Source organism: Pipistrellus hanaki (assembly GCF_964339955.1).
Source record: "Pipistrellus hanaki genome assembly, chromosome: 1".
Taxonomy (NCBI): Eukaryota; Metazoa; Chordata; class Mammalia; order Chiroptera; family Vespertilionidae; genus Pipistrellus; species Pipistrellus hanaki.
The window spans coordinates 185069822-185096623 of record NC_140503.1 but is presented as its reverse complement, the minus strand read 5'-3'; the positions used below and the strand labels follow the sequence as shown (position 1 = coordinate 185096623).

Sequence of the window (26802 nt, the reverse complement as noted above, 5' to 3'; positions counted from 1 at the left end):
AAATTTGTTTATTATAAGCTTTATTAGAATTAAAGATAGAAAATAATTTTCTTTTATTTGCAGTTTAATGATGTAAGTTTTTATGGCAATTTAAAATAGTTTACAATAATTACTTACACATATATACATATACTTCATTATATTATCCTTTTAGACATATGTAAGGAATAAAGCTAATCATTTATGAAGTTTAACAATCAGAAAATGCTCTTTAAAATAATTTCCTTAAGTGTGTTAGTGTAGGTATAAAGCTCATAATTACCCAAATACTTACAGTAAAAGCATGAACCCAAGTCATTAAATAAAAACAAGAGCACATTTGTAAAAAAGGTGCACAAAAATCATGCTCTTGTACATACTTTCCAGAAGGGCGTATATGTACTTTTAGGCACTGTCTTCTCTTCAGGTTTCTGTACCTACAATGTATAGCAGGACTTGGGATGTCCAGGTGCTACTGCAGGAAGATGACTAAGGCAACCACGTGCAGAAAGCTTGTGTAATGCGCAGACATGTAAGAGAGCATTCACAAGTAAAGGTTTGCAGTGATAGTTGTGTCTTCATGTGATCAAAAAATAAAATCTAACAATGCCACTGGAGTCATATGAATGTATACTTATGTACAAAATCTTCACCTTTAAAAAGACATTTTAGGCTAGCTGGAGTGGCTCAGTGGTTGAGTAATGTGGAGTTCAGGGTTCAATTCCAGGTCAAGGCACATGCCTGGGTTGCAGACTTGATTCCCAGTGTGGAACATGCAGGAGGAAGTCAATGATTCTCATCATTGATGTTTTTATCTCTCCCTGTCCCTTCCTCTCTGAAATCAATAGAAATATTTTTTAAGAGACTTTTTAAATGTTTAAAACAGACATTTCATTTCTGTGCTGTTTTATAGAGTGGCTATGTGGCTTCTGGACTTCAAATAAATAGCTGATTAATTATGAGACGCAACTACTTCTAACCCGAGTATAAAATAGACACATTCTATATATGGAATGTTTAACATAGATATTGGACTTGAAAAGTGACAATCTTTAAAAACTCGTGTTTTATCATATTGCATAGCTGCAAATGTATGTTATAGAAGTTGTTTATTCAAGCAGAATTTTGCTCCAATCTCCTTCAGTTCCTTCTTTCATACTGTACAGTGGTTCCACAAGTTTATTGTGCACGTGCATTAAACCTTAAAGAAAAAAGCACAGTTCTAATATTTTAAATCTTGAACTATATCTCATTTACATTAGAAAAAATATTTTATAAGATAAAATAAGTATATAGGTTTCCATCTGATATAAAAATAATTTATTTTAAAAATACAAATAGAGACATTTTGAAATGTTTAACCTACCTACTAAATACCAATTTATAATACTTACGAATGTAGGTATAGAATTTATACAATTTATTTTGCAGTAACCAGAAGTAGGAGCAGTTCTTGTGTTCAGAGCTTCAGTATGACAAAATGACAGATTTTAATACTGACTTGGTTAATACATTTTAATTACATCAGAGGCCTGATGCACGAACATTCGTGCAGAGTAGGTCTTCCTTTCCCCGGCAGCCGGCACTAGCTTCCTTCTGGCACCTGGGACTGGGGCTTCCCTCCTCCAGCCACCTGCAGGTACCCAGGACCCGGGCTGGCTTCCCTCGGGCCACCTGCAGGTACCCAGGACCCAGGCTGGCTTCCCTCGGGCCACCTGCAGGTACCCAGGACCCAGGCTGGCTTCCCTCCAGTCCGGGCTTCATCAGGAAGGTGTCCGGACCAATTAGCATATTACTCTTTTATTATTATAGATGTAAGAGTGGAGTTAAATCCTCGCTCATTTCCTTTACCAGAGTCCAATGAAAAGCTCAGAACTGTTTTTGCTAGGGTAGCTTTAATTCCTCAGTAGAATACTGTATATTAATCTAGCAAATTAATTTCCATTGTTTTGACATGTATATTTACAATAGGAGTTGATCAGAAGCCACATCAGGGGGAGGAGGGGTTACTAAAACAATGCAGAAGAGAACCTATATTAGACGCTAATTTCCAAGTAGATGTAAATTCCATCTTACAATTGGTGTGCTTGTGAATTCTTCCTTCTTAAAGCTTCTTGGAAAATATTTCCCAGTTACTAATGTCTTAATACACACTTACTCTATTTCTTTGGGGGAAACAAACAAACAAAAAAATTGTCCCAATTAGTGAACTAAAGATTTTATATTTTGTAAGTTAAAGACATGAATTAAATTTTCCAATAAAAACAAAGGCAGGGGAAAGGGTTTCAATGCAATTTTCTCAGGAAATGGTGTTATTGGACAGGGGAGACAGGACACTTCTTGGTTAGTAAGTAGATGGTTCTTGTTCAAAAAGCTGCAAAAGCACTCTAAAATCTAAACTGTGCGGATGATCTGCTTTTAAGAAATAAGCAAAGAGGGACATGCAAAGAACACTGAAGTGTTCGTGTATTATGAGAAAAACCAGAAGTAAAGAGTCTTAAAAGGAGAGAAGACAGGACATTCATTAGCTCATCTCAAGAGAACAGAATGATACCTGCTAAACAGCCTACTTCAGTGTCTAATCAGCAGCTTAAATTTAACGAGGTCCAGACACATGTGTTCCCTTGCGAACCATTTTGAAAGTCTGGTATATGGTGTTCCACTCCAATGAGCTGCTATAGCCAGACCACTGCAGTCTAGTTTTTCTCTCTTTAAATTCAGCAGTTTGCGCTAGATGCTCTTTGACTTATGATGGGATTACCCCTTACTAAACCTTTAAGTTGAAAATATTTTAAATTGAAAATGCACTTAAAATACTCTCTGGATTGTTTACCCTCATGATCACATGGCAGACTGGGCTGCCCTGTATCACAAGAGTATTTTACTATCAGTATCCCAGAACAAGATCAAAACTCAGGGTATAATTTCTCCTGAATGCATATCTTCTTGCACCATTGTAGAGTCAAAGTGAGGGGCTGTCTGTTCTTTCAAAATATATATCCAACTAGAGGCTCCATGCACGTAATTCATGCAAGGGGGGGGGGAGGGGGAAGTCCCCTCAGCCCAGCCTGCACCCTCACTCAATCTGGGACTCCTTGCTCCTAAGTGCCCGCCTACCACTTGGATCACCACTCCCTAGCACTGCTGCAGAGGCAGGAGAGGCTCCTGCCACAGCTGCTGTGCTAGCCAGCCATGGACCCGGCTTCTGGCTAAGTGGTGCTCTTGCTGTGGGAATGCACTGACCACCGGGGGTAGCTCCCGAGTTGAGCATCTGCCCCGCTGGTGGTCAGTGTGTGTCATAGCAACCAGTTGTTCTGGTTGTTCCACTGTTACGGTCGCTGGGCTTCTATAAGATAGATTAACCATAGTGTATCTCCCCACTACTACCCTAGTTGAAACCACTCTTCAAACCTAAATCAATTACTTACAATTACCTACTTTGACTCATTTACCCCATCCCATAATAGTTTCTGCACAGCCTTTCTAAAACAAACTGGATTGTACCATTTCCCTATTTAAAATTCTCCAATTGCTCTGGCCACTTGCAAAATTGGATTTTATTCTGTTGTCTTTATCCATCTGACCTCATGCCCTCTCACTTTCCCATTTTTATGCTGTACTCATCCCTAGGTTTGTTGCTGTTACGGCAGAAAAGCTAACCTCGGTTCCAGTGCAGGATTTGTATACTTGACTCAGCCTGGTTGCTCTTCTCCTTGAGTGAAGTCTGACTGTCTCCTTTTTATTTATTAGGTCTTAGCCCAAATGTCAAACTATTCATGCCACTTCACTTTCCTGAAAGCAACTTTCATTCTTAGAAAATAGTATTTTCTACCATGTTTCCAACTGGAAACTAGGTCCAGGATCATATATTCGCTGTCCTAAGTCCTGCGCCTATAAAGGTCATTGCACATAGTGGAAGCACAATAAACATTTATTTTTAAAAGTCTACGAAGGCCCTGGCTGGTGTGGCTCAGTGGGCATCTTCCTGTGCACCAAAAGGTTGTGGATTCCATTCCCAGTCAGGGCATATGCCTGGGTTGTGGGCTCAATCTCCAGTAGAGGGCAAGCAGGAGGCAGCCACCAATTGATGTTATGCTCTCACCTGGATATTCTCCCTCTCCTTTCTTTAGAAATCAAAATCAGTAAACTGCTCTTAAAAATAAGTGGTTGAGCCGAAACCAGTTTGGCTCAATGGATAGAGCGTCGGCTTGGGGACTGAAGGGTCCCGGGTTCGATTCCGGTCAAGGGCATGTGCCTTGGTTGCGGGCATATCCCCGGTGGGGGGTGAGCAAGAGGCAGCTGATCGATGACTCTCATCCATGTTTCTATCTCTCTCCCTTCCTCTCTGTACAAAAATCAATAAAATATATTAAAAAAAAATAAATAAGTGGTTAAACATCGACCTATGAACCAAGAGGTAGGTCACCAGTTCAATTGCCAGTCAGGGCACGTGCCTGGGTTGTGAGCTTGATGTCCAGTATGGATCGTGCAGGAGAAAGCCAATCAATGATTCTCTCTCATCACTGATGCTCTCTAACCTTCCTCTCTGAAATCAATAAAAATATATTTTTTAAAAATAAAAAAGTGGAAGGTTTAATGAGCTGGTGATAATTAGCTTTTTAAAATATAAAACAGAAAGGGAAAAGTTCATTAGTAATGTCTTAAAAACATTACCTCAAGCAAATAAAACAATTTTATTTTAAAAAGTAAAAAAAATTAAGTTCTAAAATGTTTTCCTGTGATATACTTTTATCTTTCAAAAGGAATATATTAAAGTAAACTTTGCTGATGAGCCGAGATCGGTTTGGCTCAATGGATAGAGCTTCGGCTTGGGGACTGAAAGGTCCCGGGTTCGATTCCGGTCAAGGGCATGTACCTTAGCTGCGGGCATTATCCCCAGTAGGGGGTGTGCAAGAGGCAGCTGATCGATGACTCTCTCTCATTGATGTTTCTAACTCTATCTCTCTCCCTTTCCTCTCTGTACAAAATCAATAAAATATATTTTAAAAAAATAAAATAAACTTTACTGATGATTCTTACTGTTTAAATGTATTAATCTACATTTTCTTCAGGAGCTAAATAATCAAACCCTTTAAGAGTCCTGTTCTAGTTTTAGGTGATGGCAGAAGAAAGGGTAGTGATGTGAAGGGAATTTGAAAAATCAGAAATAACAGGATTCATATCCTCCAGTATATATACAGTAACTCAATGAGGATAAGGCAGATATAAGTTACATTTATTATATGTCCAAGTTCATGAATAACAATTATTCTACCCTATATCAAAACACCTATTGTAAGATGAGGTCTATATACAGCCCAGAACAATGTCTCAATTCCACTTTTCTCCATATTGAGGAGAAAGCTGATCGAAGCTGATCTCCTGAACCTCTTCGGCTATGTACAGCTCCAAGGGGAAATGAGAGTGTCCTCAAAGAGGCAAGGCAGCAGTTCTCTCATCCACAGTTCTACAGGCAGTCCTCAGGTTACGTCGGACTCGACTTATGTCGTTTCATGGTTACATCGCCATCTCCCATTTACAGTATTAAAAAAAAAGTTCAGTCATTTCAACGTAAATACATATGTGCTTTATGTTTTTTGTTTTGTTTTTTATTGTACCACTAGTAAAGGTCAGGAATTGTTATCTTTATTTATTTATTTATTTTTACTGTTTCACTTCATTACTGCTGTGCATGTGCTCCATGTGAGTGACATAGGTGCTTATGTAGGTGGGTTCTGACTTATGGCAAAAGTTGTTTTAAGTCGCACCGTAGGGTAGGAATGGATCTCCAACAAAACCCAAGGACTGCCTATACACTTCAACATGTTTCAGAAAAGCTTAGAATCTGGATAGGTGAACTGAAAGAACTAAAATATATATAATCCTATACTTCTGTTTTAAATTATCTTTCACTTATGTCTATACCTTTTTGGAAGCAATATAATTTATACCATACCATAGCCAGAGTTTACTCTTCTTTAAGGCAGTATAACAGTGGACTGAAGCCCAGACTGCAGATAAGTCTGATTTCCGTTACCCAGCTCACCCACATATGACCTGTGTGACTTGGGTAAGTGATTTAACGAGTACCCACTTCACAGAATAGTGAGATGTAAATCAATCAGTGTAATGTGATTAGAATAGAACCTGGTCGTCTAGGTATGGCAATTATTATTAAATATTTACTTCACTAAAATGTAAAAACTTTGATAACAAATTGACAAGTAAAGAGGTTTATCTGGGGATTGCTGGTACTAGAAAAATGGCAATGTTAAATGATTCTCCTTTATCATTAAAATCTGTGGATAATCTATTAATTTTATCAAGTAATCTGACATTTATGATGAACTCTGAAGGGTTACATGGAACTATGAGGGTAAGACTCCATCCAAGAGCTCTGTCTTATTCACAACTCATCTCATATTTTCTGCTTTTGTCAAACTAAGGGCCCACTGCATGAAGTTTGTGCACTGGTAGTGTCCCTAGGCCTGGCCAGCGATCAGGGCCAAATGGGGCCTTCCTTTCTCCTGCTACCAGCTGTGGACTGGGGCCTGCCTTCCCCCAGCTGCTGGCTGGAGCCTGCTTTCCCCTGGCTGCCAGCTGAGGCCATCCTTTGTTCTGCACTGCCCCCTGTTGGTCAGCACACGTCATAGCGAGCAGTTCAACTCAAGGTTGGTAGAATTCCCAAGGGCACAATTTGCATATCACCCTTTTATTATATAGGTTACTAAGAAGCTAACAATTTTCCAGTTTATATATTTATAGCTTGGTAAAAAACTAGTAATTTATCTGATAAAAATAAATGACTGGAAATAATTTAAGTGTTTAACACTAAGGAAATACTTGAGCAAATTCTGTCTAGTTGACTATTACATAGCCACTAGAGGCCTGGTGCATGCAATTTGTGCAGGATAGGATCCCTAGGCCTGGCCTCCCTACCCCCTCCTTCCTTCGCTCCCTCAGCACCCTGCAGCCACTTCTGAACATGTTCTGCACTGCCCCCTGGTGGTCAGCACACATCATAGTGATCAAACTCCCACTCCCAAGCAGATAACTTGCATATTAGCCATATATATATATATACTAGAGGCACAGTGCACAAAATTCGTGTCTGTGTGTGTGTGTGTGGGGGGGGAGCCCTCAGTCCAGTCTGTACCTTCTCCAATCTGGGTCCCCTCAAGGGATGTCCGACTGCCCATTTAGACTCAATCACACCAGGATCGGATCTATAATATATGGGCAGCCGATATCCCTCTCACAATCCAGGACTGCTGGCTCCCAGGCACTGCCTACCTGATTGCCCTTAACCGCTTCTACCTGCCAGCCTGATCACCCCCTAACCACTCCCCTGCCAACCTGATTGCCCTTAACTGCCCACCCTTGCCATCCCCTCACCCCTAACTGCCCTCCCCTGCAGGCCTGGTCACCACTAACTGTCCTCCCCTGCAAACCTGGTCAACCCCAACTGCCCTCCCCTGTAGGCATGATCGTCACCAACTCCCCTCCCTGGCAACCCTCCCCCTCCTACTGCCCTCCCCTGCAGGGCTGGTTCCTGCCAACTGCCAACCTGTGCAGGCCCGGTAACCCCTAACTGCCCTCCCCTGCAGGCCTGGTCACCCCTAATTGCCCTCTCCTGCTGGCCTGATGGCTCACAACTGTCCTCCCTTGCTGGCCATCTTGTGGTGGCCATCTTTGACCACATGGGGGTGACCAATTGCGTGTTGGAGTGATGGTCAATTTGCATATTACCTCTATTATATAGGATTAGAAATACTTTTCAAGAATTTTTAGTAAAATAGAAAAACTTAACAGATAAGTTCAAATTACAAAACTATATCCACATGATCAAACTTTTGTTTTAAAAAGTAGACTACTGTATTTTCCGGCGTATAAGATGACCCCCTAATTTTACAGTTAAAACATAGGTTTAGGCTTACATTCGCTGTATAAGACTACCCCCACTTCCGAGGCAACACCAGTTCTTTTTTTAATAGACCGCCTCTCTGACCCTGGCCAATCTGAACAGGCTTTTTACTAGAACACAGTGTACATGTTCTGTACCCGAAGCTACAGAAGCTGTGTTCTTTATGGATAATTCACCTACATGTATGACCAATTAAATAATATTTTCATAGCAGCTATATAAATACAGGTGCTTTATAAAGAGTACCTATTTAGCTGCTTTGGCTCAATGGATAGAGCATTGATCTAAGGACTGAAGAGTCCCAGGTTTGATTCTGGTCCAGGGCACATGCCCTGGTTGTGGGCTCAATCCCCAATAGTGGGTATGCAGAAGACAGCAGATCAATGATTCTCACTTATTGATGTTTCTCTCTCCCTCTCCCCCTTCCTCTCTGAAATCAATAAAAAAAAAAAAAAAAAAAGAGTATACCTGTTTATGGAGCTTGTTTATGTGAATTTATATATGGAATTGGAAAAGCAGGGAATGGTTCTAAACTGAGTGTACTCAAAATTTCCCTGGAAAAATCTAATTACCTATTACATCAAGCATATGTGGGTTTATAAATAAAACCTGGTATGGTAAGGTTTAAGAATTGCTGAACTAGACTGCAGGAAGAAACAAGAGGAAATACACATACAGAAATCTGAGCAATCAAGCTCTTGCTAACTTGTGGAGTTTATGTCATACTGTTTAATATTTAACCATTATAACTTTTAATATGAAAGAGTAATGTGTTTGAAATTGTAAAGATTAAATGAGACAGTGGGCAGCCCATCTTACTTGCTGATTAGATTCTAAACATAGCCTGGGGAGGGAGATGAGATAAAAATAAATAAATAAATCAGAAAACGCTCGCGTGCGCGTGCGCGCGTGCGCACACACACACACACACACACAAATAAATATACTAGGAGCCCAGCTTGTGATTCAAAATCGCCCGGGGCTGCCCACCCACCTGCAGCCCTGCCTTGACACGCGAACCTGTCCACTCCAGTGCGCCTGGCCCAGCAACCAAACCCTCTGGCCTTCTCTGGCCACTTCAAGCCCCGCTCTCAGTCCCTGGAGTGGCCTCTGGCTCGTCCCACCTTCTCTGGGCGCCTCTTGTTTCTGCCCCATCTGTCTCTGGAGCAAGGCAGTGGCTCTGCCCCATCATGGTGCCAGAGAAGAGCTTAGAAGCCTCCCACCTGCTGAGCTGTACTCCTTCCCCTGGCAGGTGGGCAGGGCACTCAGAGTGCTAGTGGTAGGTGGAGGAGGACTAGGGAGGGGGGGGCTATGGGCTCTCATGCCTGCCCTCCCCTGCAAGGACGGTCCCGCCTCTTCCAGGCGCCTTCTCACTTCTGCCCTGTCTCCAGAGCAACACCCCAGCTAATATACTAATGACCTGGTAAGTATCTATTACAACATATCAACTATTATATATTTCCTTTGTATATTCAATATGAAAGTAACATTTTTATTAAATTTGCATTTCAAAAAAATCTTATTTATTGAAAATAAAGATTTGAGATTCTCTTCAAGGAAAAAAAAATAGTAAATTATTGGAAAGCTATTACATAACGTGAGATATTCTTTGAATAGCATTTCTATTCCTTGGAAGAACTGGCCACTGGGTTAGCACATGCCAGTTTTTAACAGGCCACAGTGCAGGATGTAACGCTACAATCACAATAAATTTTAACAGTCATCTACAACAGAACATTCTCACATGTTGCTTTGTAAATGTAAATGCTCACCTTTAAAGTATTTCACAGTTTTAACTCTTAATTCTAAGGTAGCATCTTCATCACACACAAAAATAGTGCGGGGATGCTGCTGGAAAGCAGAAACAGTCCACATGTGATTGACTCCTTCCTCTATGGCTTTGTAGAGAGCAAATGCCTTGTGGGCGCCTGTTATGAGGATCATGACCTGAAAAATCGTGAACATTACTATTAATTCTTAAAATATTCCACATGACTGAGAGGCATTATTATTATTATTATTATTATTATTATTATTATTATTTTTAAGAAAGACTTTAGCACCAATATTCCTTTGAGGGTAAAATAAAAATAAACATCTCCATATTTCTTCATAGTACAAGGTATTTCTATTTTTTTAAAGTAAAAGGTGAGCACAAAGTGTATCTCCTGGTTTAACAGGTAAAATAGCATCTTGCTATTTATAAAGTATTACTGAATATATCTTAATACCTATGATTATTAACATTAAATACTGATGAGCATAAAAGGCTGAAGTGCAGAAAACCTGGGAGAAAACAAAAGGGCTGTTTTACAAAAGCAGAATTACAGGTCAACGAGGAATTGATATAATCAGGAATGATATACCAAATTGTTCTATTCCAGATAAACAATAAATATTACTTTGGAAAACTAATCTAGAGCAAGAAGCCTGAAGACTGTTTCATTGTACATGTGCTATCCAAAGGTGTCTTGAAAGAAAATCAGGTTTAAAGTCAGAGAAAGACAAGTACCATGTGATTTCACTCATAAAGTGAACAAAATGAACTAAAACACACATTACAGACAAACTCATAAATAAGAGAGGCTGACAGCTGTTGGGGTCATGGGGCCAGGGGAAGTTGAGTAGGGAGGGTGAAAGGATAGAGACAAACAAGAAAAAAAACCTTACGGGCATGAATGACAGTGTAGTGACTGTCAGGGGGAAGGAGGGGAGGAAAGATAGAAGACAGTATGGGGGGGACAAATGGGGGTGAAGGAGACTTGACTGGGGGTGGTGAATACACAGTGCCGTATATACATGATGTGTTGAATTGTGCACCTGAAACCTATACTATTATAGTATAATTTTGTTAACCAATGCCAACCCTATAAATTCAATAAAGAGGAGGAAAAAAAAGAATTTAGTTGAATTCTAAATATGGCAATGAGACTGACCGAAGTTACTGAAAGCTAGAAAACAATAAAAATGTGAACAGGATGCAACAAAAATATCACTAATTTGGCACCATAATTCCTTCATTAACTATTGATACCAAAGAAAACAACATTAAAGAACATTTAATTCTTACTTCTCTAGCATCCATCACTGTCCCCACACCAACTGTTAGAGCCATGGTTGGCACCTTTGATAAATCTCCATCAAAATATTTTGCATTTGCCAATATGGTGTCCATTGCTAGGGTCTTTAATCTTGTCCTTGATACTAAACTGGATCCTGGCTCATTGAAAGCAATATGACCATCTGGACCAATTCCTTTTAAAAGAAATACACATACACACACACACACGCATATAGAGATAAGTAAATAAGGCTCTCAAAATTCAACATGCCTTTAAGAGCAATAAACAGTTATAATCACACTTACCTTGTTTATTTGATAGCTGAATTTCTAATGCTGCATTAAAATATTTGTCCCTGTATTTGATTCAAAAACTTCAAATGTTTTTCATATGCTTAGCAATAAACTAGCATTATTCCAATAACAGTAAAATTAAGTACCTATATATATATATATATATATAAAAGCGTAACATGCAAACTGAATTGATGGCGGAATGACTGGTTGGCTATGACGTGCACTGACCATCAGGGGGAAGATGCTCATCTCAGGAGCTGCCCCCAGCCTGCAGGCCCCAGTCGCCCAATGGGGAACAAGGAACCGGGGTTGGGTGGTGGTAGACGCAGGTGGCCCAGGGGCCCTGATAACCCTTCTGGTCACCCTTCGGAGAGCTGGGGGGGGGCAGGGCCAGCGAGCTGATGGAAACAGCCAACCTCTCTGTCCCTCCCCCCGCCAGCAGGCTCTGATCACCCAATGGGGAACCGGAACTGGGGGTGGGTGGCAGCAGATGCAGGTGCCCAATTGCCCAGCCAGTCGCCCCACACAAGGCAACCAGTAGCGGCGGGGGTTATGGGTGGGGCCAGCTGCCAGCAGCCAGGGAAGATAGACCCCGATTGCCAGCCAGGCCTAGGGACCTCACCTGTGCACAAATTTTGTGCGCCGGGCCTCTAGTGTCCTCCAAGATCAACGCTAGTGGTCTCACTGACGGTTTGGGTCATACAAACATGTATAGTTAAACTGAAATGATCAGCAATTGTTCATGATGGAAAAGGGTCAATACAATCCTTTACTGACCATGAATAACTATCAGAAATTGAACTTGCTAATATGAAATTGTATTTTTTAAATGTTCATAATGTTTTACAAAGCTTTATAAAACTTTCTTAAAAATAATTATGAAATCTAAAAACCATGGCAAATTCCTATTCAGTTTTTAAATTGAAACTAAAATATCAGAACCTTTATGAAACATCTCTAAAACCTCAGCCTGGATTGTACAGGGTGAAGCAGAAGCAGGTTTACAGTTATTTGTATGGAAAATCATACAATAATTAATACAGAATAAACAGTTTCACATACCACTGTAAACCTACGTTTGTCCCATCCTGTATGTCTTTCTTCATTACTGTGTCTTACCATTAAGAACAAGGCGCACAGGAGGCTAACTGAGTGGATGGTTGCTATTTTTTGATATGCTGAGTTTCTCCCTCTTCCACCCTGCTCTGCTCACAACAGGGGCTAAAACAATCATAATACTTATATGTCTCTTATTCAGAATGATTATGGTCTAGGGATAAGTGGATGTCCCAACCTGAAACAAGTGGAAATTCTATCCAGAAAATCTGAAACGTGGCCAGGGATACAGAAAGAAAAAAGGCATCAGAGCTGAGGCACCTGATGAAAGCACTGCAGGAAAGAGTTGAAGAGTTCCTGCTTCGGAGATCTGAAGCTCCTGCTTCTTGTTCTTCCAAAGACTTGGGTTGTTGGTTTTTTGTGTTTTTTTTATAACCCTTCTATCCAGTCCAGAATCATTCCAATTAATTCACTTTTGGTCTCAGTAAATTATGTTTCTTGCTAACTAAATATCTAATCATGTAACCAAAGTGTTAAGGTTTTCCCCACTGTCTTCTTTTTTTCTTAAAAAAAAAAAAATAATAATAATCTTAAGATGATTTTAAAGTTCATAATGGTTTTGGAGTGTATTTATAAAATTCCATGTTTGTGTATTTTATTGCTAGAGTGGATCAGAGATGGCACGATATACCATATTTTTTTTCTCAACATTTTTGTCATCAGATGAAGAATGAGAACTTCTGAGAGTACTTTTCCTCCTTTTTCTTTTCCTCAGTGGGCAAGGGAACTTCTGCTGCATTCCCCAGGAGTGAGCAATGTGGGTCAAAATACTTAAACTCCCCATTTTGGCCTCAAGTACAACCTGCGATCTCTAATCCAACTTTACCTTTAATAAAGCTGATATTTTGATCCCATTTGGCTCAGTGCCATTGATCTCTCTTCTACCTTAAACAAACCCTGGAACAAAAGAAGGGTTAGTGGTAAAACCCAGATACCAAGCCTCATTTTTGAGAAAATCTAATGATAACAAACCTAGATCAACAAAGGTAAAAAATCAAATGAGATTCTTTCATGAGTACACATCCAATAACAGAGTATCCCAAATGGTAAAAAGTTCAAAGAAAATGCAATAAGCTAACTCTTCATTCCCTAAACAGAGAGTAAACAGAGACTCTCAGACTCTGGGCCATCACATGACTACAAATGAAGCTGTTAATGGAAGAGGCAAGAAAATTCTCTTAAATTTTCTTGTGGAGGGAGAATTACTACAGAAAGCTTAAGATAAAGATTGGTTAAGAAAACAAAGCAAAGTTATTTTCAGTAGTAAAAATCAGTGATAAATAATTATAATTTATTCACCATTTGTTTCAATGGGTAAGGTGGCTTATAGTGAGGAAATGCACCAAAAAACTTGAGCTAAAAAGAAATAAGAGGTAATTGAAAGCTATGGGGAAAGAAGAAAATTTTACCAGAAATCTTTGGTAAGAGAGATTCAACCTTAAATATTACATTAAGCTATTGATGCTTTCTGAAAAGCAGGCAAAAAGATGAACTGGAGTCAAAGAGTTATCAGTTTTTTCCCCAGTAAATTCCTGGCAATGAGTCCCTAAGGGATTTGCTGCATGGATTCTCTGCAAATTCAATGAATAGGAAAAAAAGTCCTCAATGAGAAAGAAAAAAAAAAAAAAAGAAGATATTCTTCATGCAGACATTTTAAATAATGAATCTCTAGTAACTACATGCCTTTTTGTATAACAGTAGACGACGAGTGAAAATTTCTATATGTAACTAAGATAAACAGTTTAGGTATGCTATATTACAGTAATTATACTAGATTTTGGTATGGATTTTAGAAAATCTATAGAACACCTGGGGAGTGCACTACTTAGTATGTTTAGTTGAATACTAAAGAGTCTGCCAAAAAACTATTTTAGTATCAGTGTAGTTAATGGTATTATAATGTTACATACTGTTTTAATGGTAAATATTGATGACAGAAAACTATGTTGTCATTACAAAGGAAGAAACTCTTCACCTATTTTTAATGATAATTATGCACAAAGACATACACATAAAGACATAAATTTCAAGAGGAATTACATCAATTCAACATTTATTCACTTTGTAATTTATTAAGATAACTAGAGGCCCAATGCACGGACCTAGTGTGGGGATCGGGCTGAAACTGGCAGTCCGACATCCCATGAGGGGACCTGGATTGCAAAAGGGCACAGGCCAGGCCAAGGGACCCCACATATGCACCAATCTGTGCAATAGACCGGTTTCTGCCCAATCCCCACAGGCCAGGCCAAGGGACCCTACTGGTGCACAAATCCATGCACCGGGCCTCTAGTACGCATATAAGATCTGTGGTTAATCTCTTTTACCCTCCCCCATTAGCCAACCACTCTCCCCTCCAAGATTCATCAGTCTGTTCCATGTTTCCATGCCTCTGCATTGAGAATCTACCCCCTAATGGTCAGTGCTTGTCATAGGAGATGGTCAAACAGCCACTTAGGCTTTTATATATATATATGTTATATTGGTTAATTCATATTAACTAAAGGCTGCTGATAAATAAAATTTTATATCATCCTTAATTGATTTCTTAGTGAGATAAAATAATTTAGTACAGAAATGCTAAAATGCACCTGTTCCACATGCAAATTTTTAGAGATTTAACCTTTTAATAAGATAAGAAAACTGGGTTGCAATGAAAGAAATAGGATAAGAATATCATTTAGAAAAAGAAGCACATCCCTTGTTTCATAAGATGTAGTATGCTGTTAATTCTGAGAAGGTAATTAGAAGAATTTGGCAGGGATTGGGACCTATTTCTCAAGATGTAATTTAAATTTAAATAATTTCAAATTGCAAACTTAAGATGATGAAAATAAAGTAAAACAGAAATCAGTAGATGAATAAATGTGTATTATAGACAAAATTGTTCTTTACACCTACACAATGATAAGATTTATTTTTGTAATTCATAGCACCTAACCAAAATATTAACAAGTGATTAATGACAAAATGTTTTACATACCTCCAACAAAAAGATCAATTCCTCCAGCTTCTTTTATTTTATCTTCAAATGCATCACATTCTGCTTGTAAATCTGCAGCATTCCCATCAAGGATATGAGCATTATTAGGATCTATATCAATATGCTTAAAAAAGTTATTCCACATGTAAGAATGGTAGCTTTCAGGATGCTGTCTGGGAAGTCCTAAATATAAAGTTAATAAAAATGTATTATTTTCAAAAATAAATCTAAAATTTACTTTTTTGATTAAGCTCTAAATGTTACTTAAAATACATAATCTTTCTATACTATATTTTTAAAGCATTTGTATGTGGAAAATACGCTAAGCATTATTTTAACCACTGTACATAAATTTGTTAAATCAATTAATTTGTTTATGATATCTATGGAAATATTATCACTCCCTTTTTATAGATGAATAACAGAAGCACAGACATGTTAAATAACTTTCTTAAAGTCACATAGCTCACAGAAGGGCTGGAATTCAAACACAGAAGTCTATTTCATGTGCATTTAGTCATATACTCATTTCTCATTTATGTAAATTTTTAAAAATATATTTTTATTGATTTTAGAGAGGAAGGGAAAGGGGAGGGAGATAGAAACATCAATGAAGAGACAGAATTATCTCATCTACATGCCCCACACTGGGGATCAAGCCCGCAACCTGGCATGTGCTTTTGACTGGGACCCTTTAAAGGCTGACACTCTATCCACTGAGCCAAACCAGCTAGGGCTCAAATATGCAAAATTCTAACTAACAGAACTGATTTATGTGTTAATATCCACATAAATTAATTGACCATACAACTAAAATGTTGGTCTATATTCCTCCTGTATTTTTCCTATATGTCTGCAAAGTATATTGAATCACAACAGTTCTTTGGGTATCACTTAGACTACCATTAAAAGTGTTTTATTATATTTAAACTAGAGGCCCAGGGCATGACATTAGTGCACTGATGGGGGAAAGAGGGTCCCCTCAGCCTGGCCTGCACCCTCTCGCAGTCCAGGATCCCTCTGGGGATGTTCACCTGCTGGCTTAGGCCTGCTTTCTAGGAAGAGGACCTAAGCCAGCAGGTAAACATCCCCCAAGGAGTCCCACCATCGCTGCTGCACCCACCAGCCATGAGCCTGTCTTCTGGCTGAGTGGCACTCCCCCTGTGGTCAGTGCTTGTCAGCAACCAGTCGTTCTGCCAATCGGCTGATTTACATATTAGGGTTTTATTATATTAGGATGTTAAACAATCTATATGTATCACATATCTTTCTAGTGAAGTTAACAATCAATAAATTATAAAAGCATCACAGCTACAAATATACTTAGAAAACCTTTATTTTACTAACTTTCACATACATATTAATTTATTCCTCCCAAGACTGGTTTTAACTTTGCTTTAAGGAAAAAATACAAAAGACAATGAGAAATGTGAAGAGATTAGATCAAAGTTATAAGACTGGTACACTGCAAAGCCCATGATGACTACAGATCTTCTGATTTCTACTTCTATATTCCTTCTACTATATTGTGCTGTTATATTTAATTGTATGGTTAATTAATTCATTGCAAAAATAGATTTTTTATAATAAACTCCCAACCTCATGATAAGGCTATACATTATATTCTAGAAATATATTCATATTATATTAAAAACAAAATTTCCAATAATATATTAAATATTCTCAAAATAATCATTTTATTTAAAATATAATATTATGATATATACAAATAATATATTCAAATAATATAGCTTACCTACATATTCATCCATGTTAAAGGTCTTCACATATTTAAAGGAAAGGAATCCATTCTTGTGATATTCTATTAGTTTTTTATAACATCCTAATGGTGTACTCCCTAAAATAGATAAAAAATACACTTTCTAACATAACATAAACATCTAATTTAAATATTTACAATGACTTTAACCTATATTTCTTATCAGGCAAACAATTATTATTTTAAATATGTATTCAATTAAAATATGTTGCATTAGTCTATATGTATTCAATTAAAATATGTTGCATTAGTCTCTTTTCAAGGTACTTTGAAATTTTACTAAACTAGAATTTGCTAATAAAGTTGGAAATCTGTCAATGAAAACTATAGTTCAGAAAATTATTCTTGAGTTGTTAGGTATTTGGAATTAATGTTGTATTGTTCCAAGATTAGAAACTTTTAGAGAGCATATTTGAATCTTTTAACTTAATTTACCTTTGGAAAAAAAAGTTGAGAGGATATTTAGCATAAATGATACATAAATGGATCAAGTGTTGACCATGTATAGCAATCAAAAGGAAAATGAAAGGTAAATTTAAATATTGTCCCTACTTTCAAAACAGACTCTGAAACTGGCCAGCATTGAGTAAGAAACCTTAGCTGTTTCTCATTTGTTATCAGGTGTACCTTAGCTCCTGCTTCTCATTTGTTATCAGGTGTTATCTTCAGTATCTATCAGCTAACTGTAATAGTATAGTAGTAAAATGACTTCTAAGAAATGGGTTCCTGGCTTTGGGCACTTTATCTGAATTCCTGATTTATTTTATAAATGTAATTCTTTCACATGTTTTATAAAATTAAGAGGTAGTCTTAAAAGATATGGTACAATAAAGGTAAATGAATTTAGCCATTAGAGGATGGCTTCCCTTGGTTTTCTGAATGTGCTCTAGTTTGTCATCTCAACTACTAACTGGAAGATTAGATTGCCTGCTTTCTTAGAGCAAGCATCTTGGTCCTCACATCATCACAAAACAAAACACCTGCACACAAAATTTCTACTGAAGTGGCAGGCATAAGTATGATAGAATTCTCTGGCAAAAATGATATATACACACACACACACAAATTCTAGAATAGTAAAAAGACTGTCTCTCAGTTGAATGACAAGAATAGAAGTGCCTATAAAAACTATGATATAGACAGATTCAATGATCAGACTATTACATTTTCTTAAAGTTAAGCATACACATTGTTTTTAAAATGCAATTAATTTAAAATTTATGTGGTCAAATTTTACAATTTCTTATCAAAGATTTATAGTCTACTAATATAAAATCTGACTAAAAAATTAGTATGTTTTTTCTTTTTCCTTCTAAAAGCATACATATTCTATCTTTCATTGTTGAGGGAATAGTTATAGAAATCACTCCTTAATTAAAGGATATATTAATGAAAAGGTGAGAAGTTGTCACAATGGTAATAAAAAACATACATTTTCTATGTTTTAATCAAAGTGGTTGAAAGATATGGTACAGGATGTATTGAAATAAAATTCATTTTATTATTTGCTTTACTCATTGACTACCATAACTAACATTTAGCAGTGCTTATTATAATTCTGATAAAACGAAGATTAACACTATTTCTATCCTAACCTGGCTGGGTGTTGCTCAATGGTTGCGCAACTACCCATGAACCAAGAAGGCACTGGTTTGATTCCAGGTCAGGGCATATGCCTGGATTGCGGGTTCAATCCTCAGTAGGGGCAATGCAGAAGGCAACCCATTGATGATGTTTCTCTCATCGATGTTCCTATCTCTCTATCCCTCTCTCTCTTCCTCTCTAAAAAATAAAAACATTAAAAAAAAAAAAAAAAAGACTATTTCTATCCTAGAACTAAAAAGAAGGGATAAGTTTAAGTACAAAATAACTATAATACAAGGAAAAATATAAATGACCTATAAGAAACCTGGAGAACTATAGTAAAGCCAAGAAAACTATAGTCTTGCTTGTTGGAGGAAAGATCAGAGAAAATGGCATTTCAACTGAGTCTTGAAGGAGTAGCATTCCAACAGTGAAAGATGGGATAAGTTGTAATTGAGAATTAACAAAAACATGGAGGGGTGGGAGAGGAGTTTCAGAGATGAGATCTGTATGCCTACCATGTGCCAGATGCCATGCTAATGTTTTCATATATTAGCTCATGCAAAGCTCACAACCGTGGGAAGTTGGCATTATCTTTCCCATTATGAAGAGGAAAGAATTGGGTTAAAACGATTAAAGAATTTGCCAAATATCACATGGCAGTGAAGCCTGAGATTCAAGAGACTCTGGTTCCAGAGTTTTCATTATATAACATGAGTGAAGTAAAGCCAGCACATTCGAGACTATTCTTTGAACTAACAGCAGACCAATTTGTCGGTCACGATTCAGTGTAGGGGAATGGTGGAAACGAGTCCGGAAAGTAGGTCAGGCCCACAGCATGCAGGCCCTTAAATATCAAGCTTGCTAAAAACCACTTCAATAAATATATATTGAGTGAATACTTCCTTGGAGGATAATTACAATACAGGGTGTTACTTACAATTATAGAAATGTTCACATTTTAAAACCACAGGGGCTGGGGCAGATGTATTAGCAAGCAGGTATACTACCCAAAATAAAGTGAAAGTTGTATATCTAAATACACAGAAATATGTTTAGCACTGTTGGCATTTATGAGTCTAAAGCCTTTTGGTCCTCACACTCAAATTACTCTTTATGTCTGTGTCATAATTCAGACGGAGTGACCAAGTTAGCTAGCTTGAATGTAGGCCACCCATGCACAAATTCATGTACTAGAGCACATGTGTCAAACACAAGGCCCGCGGGCCAAATCCAGCCCGCCAGGCCTTGCAATGTGGCCCGCACCGCGCTGTCATCACTGCACTCCGCTGTCAGTTTATGACATTGTCAGTTTATGACTGTTCAGTAAACCATTCGGCCCGCGATTTAGGCTGGATTTTAGATTTTGGCCCCTTCTCTGATTGAGTTCGACACCCCTATACTAGAGTCTTTCTAGGTAAGGAGACCGAGGCTTAGGGATATAGAACAAAGGTCTTGCAGTAACCAAGAATGTAGCAGCTCTAATTCCAAGTCCAGTACTCTCTCTTGTGGAAGCTACAATATCGAAGAGAGTGTCACAAGATCAATGATATTGCTTGTTTATTTTTAAAGAAAACCTTAACAGAGAACTATATCCAATAAACTATGTAACAAATGCTTGTGTTTATCCTGCCATAAAATATACCACTATGCAATTTTTTATCTTACAGAAAGAAAATAAACACAGATTCAATCCAATATACTTTATTAAAGGAAATCATTAAATCACATAACATTAAGTTTCTAAAATGGAGGAAAAAAATTATGTGTTACCTGTTGGTAAACCCAGGGTAAAATATCTGTCCTTTCCAGGTTTGAACTGAATGATGCGATTACAGATGTATTTGGCTGCCCATTCACTAGCCAAGTCATAGTTATCAAGAATTACAAGCCTCATTATGGCGAAGCACAGCTTCCAGGACAAGTTCAAACCTAGAAAATCCATTTAGAACACTTTAAGTAATTTGCAGACACTTAAATAGAAGTGCAACATATTGATGACTTCAAAAAAGACATTACTTAAGATGTGTATTATACAAACACAATCCGTACTTTATTTTTTCTATCACCATTAATCCCCTCTATGTCCTCTTCCACTCCACCACCCTCACCCCCACCCAGACCTATCTCCACCCCTGCTAGAACCACCGCTGTTGTCCATATCCATGAGATGTCTTCTTTTTATTTTTAGCTCACCCCTTCCCAAAAACACCAACCCTCTTCCCCCAGAGCTGTCTGCTTGCTCTCTCTGAGTCTGTCTCTGCTTTCCTTGGTAGTTCATTTTGTTCATTAAATTCCAGATTTGAATAGAATTATATGGTAATTGTCTTTCTTTGAATGGCTTATTTCACTTAGCATAATGTATAATGTTCTCCAGGTCCATCCATGCTGTGGTACATTTACAATCTGTACTTTTAAAATAATAATAATAGCTCTTTTGAACAGACCTTGGTTTCTGGACAATGGGCTAGGTATATTCTAATCTTTAGAACAATCTGCTAAAATAAATATAATGCCTAGTCTCAGATGAGGACAGACACTCGCACAATTTAAGGTCACACAATTACTAAGTAACAAAGCCAGAATTCATATCACGGCAAAGTTACAATAAAGACACCACGCTGTACTCACTCTCTCTACAAGGATATTGTATAAATTATCATAAAATAAACCTAAAGGCAAACAAAGCAGTATACAGAACTCATTTCTTGATTGCAAGTTAATGGTAGTAATGACCACTCAGAAACTTTTGGATTATTTACTAAAATCCAGAATTCTCCCTATAAGTATTGTAAAAACAAACCTCCCTTTATTAAATAACGTTCTTATAGAAATGATACCTGTACTTTTAAAAAATTAAATCAATATAGAAAGTTATAAATAAGTTTTTTAAAAATCAACCAAAATCCCACCACTCTTAAATAATTCTAGTATTGTTAGGTATTTATTATTCTAGATATGTATGTAATGCACATATATAAATAGAATGTATACAAATATTTTTTTATAATGGGGTCATAAAAGACATGCTATTTTTTGAGTATTTAAAGATACTTTTATTTGAGATATTTTTTCATTTTTTAATTAAATAAATTAATAAAATTATATAGGTTTTGGCACACTATTTTTAATAAAAATCATAACACTAAATTTTCTTACATTCAACAAAAGAAAAAGAAAACAAAATGAACTAAAAAAACTGCTGACCTTTGGGGGAAATTTTTTCTTCACAAAAAGCAATTTCAGTTCCTAAAAGAATAAAGTTAAGAAACAATATAACAGAAATATTAAAAGAGCAGTGTCATTTAAAAGCTATATGGTTCCATTTTAGACAATGTGGACTGACCTACTATTATTACACAAAAAATTGCATTCTTACATCCCAATTTCTGTATTATTTTTGTATTGTCAAGATTTACATTTACACTATGACTATAGTTTCCCGATTTTAATTCTTGGTTGTATATTTCCACAATTCCAAATTTTAACTTAGTTTTATATTTAGAAACTACTTCAGCAGCAATCCTGAATTCTGTACCCACACTCTTTACATTCACAAGAAGTCAAATTCTTTAATGGGAGAGTAGATTTCATTACAATAAATATATGGAACCTAAAAGATGTCTTTAGGACCAAAACAATTTATAATTCTGGCATAACAGCTATTATGATCACCTAGAATTCTGGCACAGTTAAGAGGTAAATAGCATTTTCTTGTTAAAAATATAGATTCCCAGGACCCTCTCACTGGATATACAAATACCACAGGTGATTCTTACTATTAGGTTAAATTGGGGGGGGGGGGGGGGGGGGGCAAACAAACCACCATACAAGATGATTGCATCGGAAAGAGGTTCCAGTAAGTCTCTCAGATCAGGTACAGGAAGGCTGGTCTGATTTTGGTGGTGGTGGTGTTTTGGGGATTTTTTTAGGGGGTGGGGGGGAGAAGGAGGGAGGGGCTGGTATGTTTTTTAGACTCTTTGGAGAGCTCAGAACTCACTCTCAAAAGTTCCCAATGAATCACCTCGCCCAGAGTACAGTAGCAGGATGTTCTTGCAACATTTAGGCCAATTAAAAAAATTCTCAGAGATCCACACTCCTGCGGCCTTGGGCAATGCTCTGGCAGCACCAGCAGATACAGCAATCAATCAATCAATCAATCAATCAAGGAGGAGCCCTTCACCTTCCTCCGGTGCTGATTCACTGGGGCTGCGCATGGCCTGGACAAGGGGCCGCTGAGCCTCAGCTTCGGAGCTGGAGGGGAGCTTCCCGAGCTCCACAGGGGGCCTAGGATCCTCTCTGGAGTTAACCTCCAGAATCCTCGCCCTGGGCTGTTCCCTGCAGTCCAGTGTTTCCCAAACTTCTCTCAGGATGAGAGTTACCTGGTGGAGTTGTCCGAATCTGTATTTTAACAACTCCACCAGGTGATTCTCATCCTGAGAGAAGTTTGGGCAACACTGCTACACCACATTACCCCTAACCTGACAAGGTCTCCCCACCAGGGAGAGGAAGGGGGAGTGGGAAAGGGGGGCAAGGAGTACGGGACTGGGGGGGGGGAGGGGCTGTGAGGGGGGGGGAAGGGGGACGGGGATGGGAAAGGGGGGATGGGAGAGGGGAGAGGGGAGCGGGGCTGGGGGGGGTGCGGGGCTGGGGGAGGTGCGGGGCTGGGGGGGGTGCGGGGCTGGGGGGGTGCGGGGCTGGGGGGGTGCGGGGCCGGGGGGGTGCGGGGCCGGGGGTGTGCGGGGCCGGGGGGGGGTGCGGGGCTGGGGGGAGGTGCGGGGCTGGGGGGGGTGCGGGGCTGGGGGGGTGCGGGGCTGGGGGGGTGCGGGGCCGGGGGGGTGCGGGGCCGGGGGTGTGCGGGGCCGGGGGGGGGTGCGGGGCTGGGGGGAGGTGCGGGGCTGGGGGGGGTGCGGGGCTGGGGGGGTGCGGGGCTGGGGGGGTGCGGGGCCGGGGGTGTGCGGGGCCGGGGGGGTGCGGGGCTGGGGGGTGCGGGGCCGGGGGAAGAAGTGCGGGGCCGGGGTACCAGCTCCAAAGAGGGGCCCCAGCAGCAGACAAGCCTGCAGACCCACCCTCACTGTGGCCGCTGGGCCCAGGCCCTCCGGGAACGAAGGCCAGCAGCGAGCGAGGATGACTTACGGGTTTTTAACAAGTGTCCGGAGGCAGCCGCCGGGAGGAGGCCCAGGGAAGCCCCCTCCGGAGGCCAGAGGTGGTCCTCCTCCCCCCTGCACCCCATCCCACCCGACCCCCACCCCATCCCACCTCCACCTCCACCTCCACCCCCGGGACCCGGTCCGCCGGGGCTCCACGTCCCCGAACCCGTGCAGAGCCCCCCGGAGGGGCGAGGCCAGCCAGGTGCGCCCACCCCGCCCCCCTTCCGGGCCCGCAGCCCCGGACTCACCCCCGGACTCACCCCCGACTCCCCTGCGCTTCCGACGCCGCGAGCAACCGCCGGGCAGCGCACCCCGCAGCCTCAGGGCGACCCTGCCGCCGCGCTTAAGACCCGGATGCAGCCCCAGGCGCCGGGGGCGGCGGCGCGCATGCGCGGCCTGGGCCAGCGGGTGGAGAGCTGCGGCCTTGGGGTCTGAGCGCGGCTACAAGGCTCCTATAAAAGCATCCTTGGGTGGTTGCTCATCATGGAGATGGGGATTCATCTCTTTACTAGGAGCAATTGGTTGGCGTCTACTCTGCAAGCACAGGGACAGCTAAGCGCCTTTTCTCAACGAGCTCATCAAAGTTAGGTTTGTGAAGGGCTGCCCAAGGCAACATGTGTATAATGGGAAACCTTGAAGCAGCTCCGGAAGAGTAAACCCAGATTTTCATGGGATCTGGGCTTGTGCTGAATGGGTCTGAAAAAGGGGGGAAGCCCAGCCGGTGTAGCTCAGTGGTTGAGCATTGATCTATGAACCAGGAGGTTATGGTTTGATACTGGATTTCGGGCTCCATCCCCAGTCAGGAGTGTTCAGGAGGCAGCCAATTAATGATTTTCTCTCATCATTGATGTTTTGGTTTTTGTTTTGGTTTTTTTTCTCTCCCTCTTCTTTCCTCTCTGAAATCAAGAAAAATACGTGAAAGAAAGTTATGTCAAAGGTGGATATTATATAGACATATTGCAGGAAAACAAGAAATGGCACATTGGAATGTATGGCCCATGAGATTTCTGTGTGCCAGGAAATGTTTTAGCAGGAGATTCCATGACCAGATTCGTATGCAAAAACAAAAATCACCCTGTGTGCCTATAAAGAACAGACTGAAGTTAGATGAGGAGGAGATCAGGCTAAGCTGGATTTGCCAACAATAGAATTCAGGGAACCCGCTAAAGCCCAGGAAATAGCTTGCCAAAGGTATGCAGGCAAAAAAATAAATAAAAGTTACACAGGTGGAATTTTGAATTATTCCCATGTGGCTAAGACTAGGATGTATTTCAAAAACTAGCAGAAGTTGAATTTGGCAAGAGAGATCAAGATGGAATGAAGTAGATTGGAGGCTATGCATAGAAGTTAAACTTTATATTGTAGGCAACAGGCAGCTCCTTACCCTATATGAATTCCATAAGAGACTAGAAAGTAGGAGATAGAATGGGTAATCTCATTTTGTATTTTCCCCACTCCAACCTTAGTATCAGGCATGCACTAATGGCTGATAGTTTTGGTATGTTTTTTTTTTAATTTTTAACCTTTTTGTGGTATTTTTTAAATCAAGAACGGATGTTACGTGTTAACAAATGGATGTTATAAAACACTTCTTTGCATCATTGTAGAGAAAGGATGGTTTGCTTTTCCAGTTCGGCCTGTTGGTGAATTAGCGGTTGTTTTTTTAATGTAAAATACGTTGTGTGGACAAAAAAGGGGCTAAACCTGACAAGCTCAGGGGAGGCATGCATGGCAGGCCTTACAAACTCAGAGACCTAAAGTAACCACATAGGATGGTCTTGTAGGCAGCAGGAATGACACCCTGTGGTAGACTGGTGGACTCATTCTGGATCTGGGTATAGCAACCTTGGTACTGTATTTTCCGGCGTATAAGACGACCCCCTAATTTTTACAGTTAAAACATAGGTTTATGCCTATATTCGCTGTATAAGACTACCCCCCACTTCTGAGGCAACACCAGTTCTTTTTATAATAGACTGCCTCTCTGACTCTGGCCAATCTGAGCAGGCTTTTTACTAGAACACAGTGTCGTCTTCTTGAAGAAAGGTCCATTTTCACCTTAACTGACTCTGTCTATTGTCTTTTTGCATCTAAGAAAAGATGAAAAGGTGCTAAATATTCCATTGAGATCTATCTGCAGTGTCAGAGTAATCTTCTCCAGATCCCTCAGGACACAACTACTGCAGGAAAGCAGGAGACCACAGAAGCCCGCATTGTTATCTTGTTCTTCCCCATACATCTCTATGTCCTAAATGTTGATTGTTAACCATCCTATACCCACCAACGTAAAATATGTGTCTATTTATTTTATTTGTATCCAGTCTCAAAGATTTCCACACTCCCCTTTTTCTTCCTTCCATCTCCCTAACATATCACCAATGGATTTCATGCAGCCCCCTTACCTTACCTCTTCCCCTTTGATTCTGATGTATAGAATAAAAAGCAACAACCATTTTTCTGGAGCATTTTCTCAATACCTTGAGATTTTGCTTCCTGGCAACTGTTTGTTGTCCGTTTGGCTCAAATAAACTCATAAACATTCTTACAAGTTTGGACATGTCTTACCTTGACACTCGAATTGCTGAGATTAGCCTGATTTGGTATGTGGTAGGCAGTTAGACATGAGCAGAGCAGGGAAGGTGCCCAATGACAAGAGGTCACAGAGAGCCTAGCAAAGGACAATTGTAGGGTTAGGACCTGACGTCCAGAGTGGCCTTTCCTCCCCTAGCATATCACTGGCCATGTGGTTTGGATCCCCTGACCTTTCCTCTCTAGAGTTAAAACATTTAGACCTCAGCTCCAGGCCCAGAAAAAAACAGCTGCATTGGATAATGAGCCCCTGCCCTGATTCCAATCAATCAATCAATCAATCAATCAATCAGTGGAGACCTAACCCTGAAAGGACACACCGGGAAAATTGCTGAATAT

At 39.9% G+C, this 26802-nt stretch overlaps 1 protein-coding gene across 2 annotated transcripts; it reads right to left on the bottom strand.

Moving 5' to 3' along the window:
- Positions 1-24254, bottom strand: GNPDA2 (glucosamine-6-phosphate deaminase 2). 2 transcript variants are annotated; one of them, XM_084901199.1, is made up of 8 exons: positions 24123-24254; positions 21932-21973; positions 20498-20656; positions 17117-17218; positions 15361-15543; positions 10974-11158; positions 9676-9850; positions 1-1180 (listed from the first exon to the last, which is right to left on the bottom strand). In XM_084901199.1, exons 3-8 carry the CDS (start codon positions 20619-20621, stop codon positions 1089-1091), a joined length of 861 nt encoding a protein of 286 aa, XP_084757325.1. In that variant the 5' UTR covers positions 20622-20656; positions 21932-21973; positions 24123-24254; the 3' UTR covers positions 1-1088. The 2 variants fall into 2 exon arrangements, with proteins under 2 accessions (XP_084757325.1, XP_084757324.1); XM_084901198.1 differs by having other exon boundaries at positions 24135-24251.
- Between the last annotated feature and the right edge of the window lie 2548 nt (positions 24255-26802).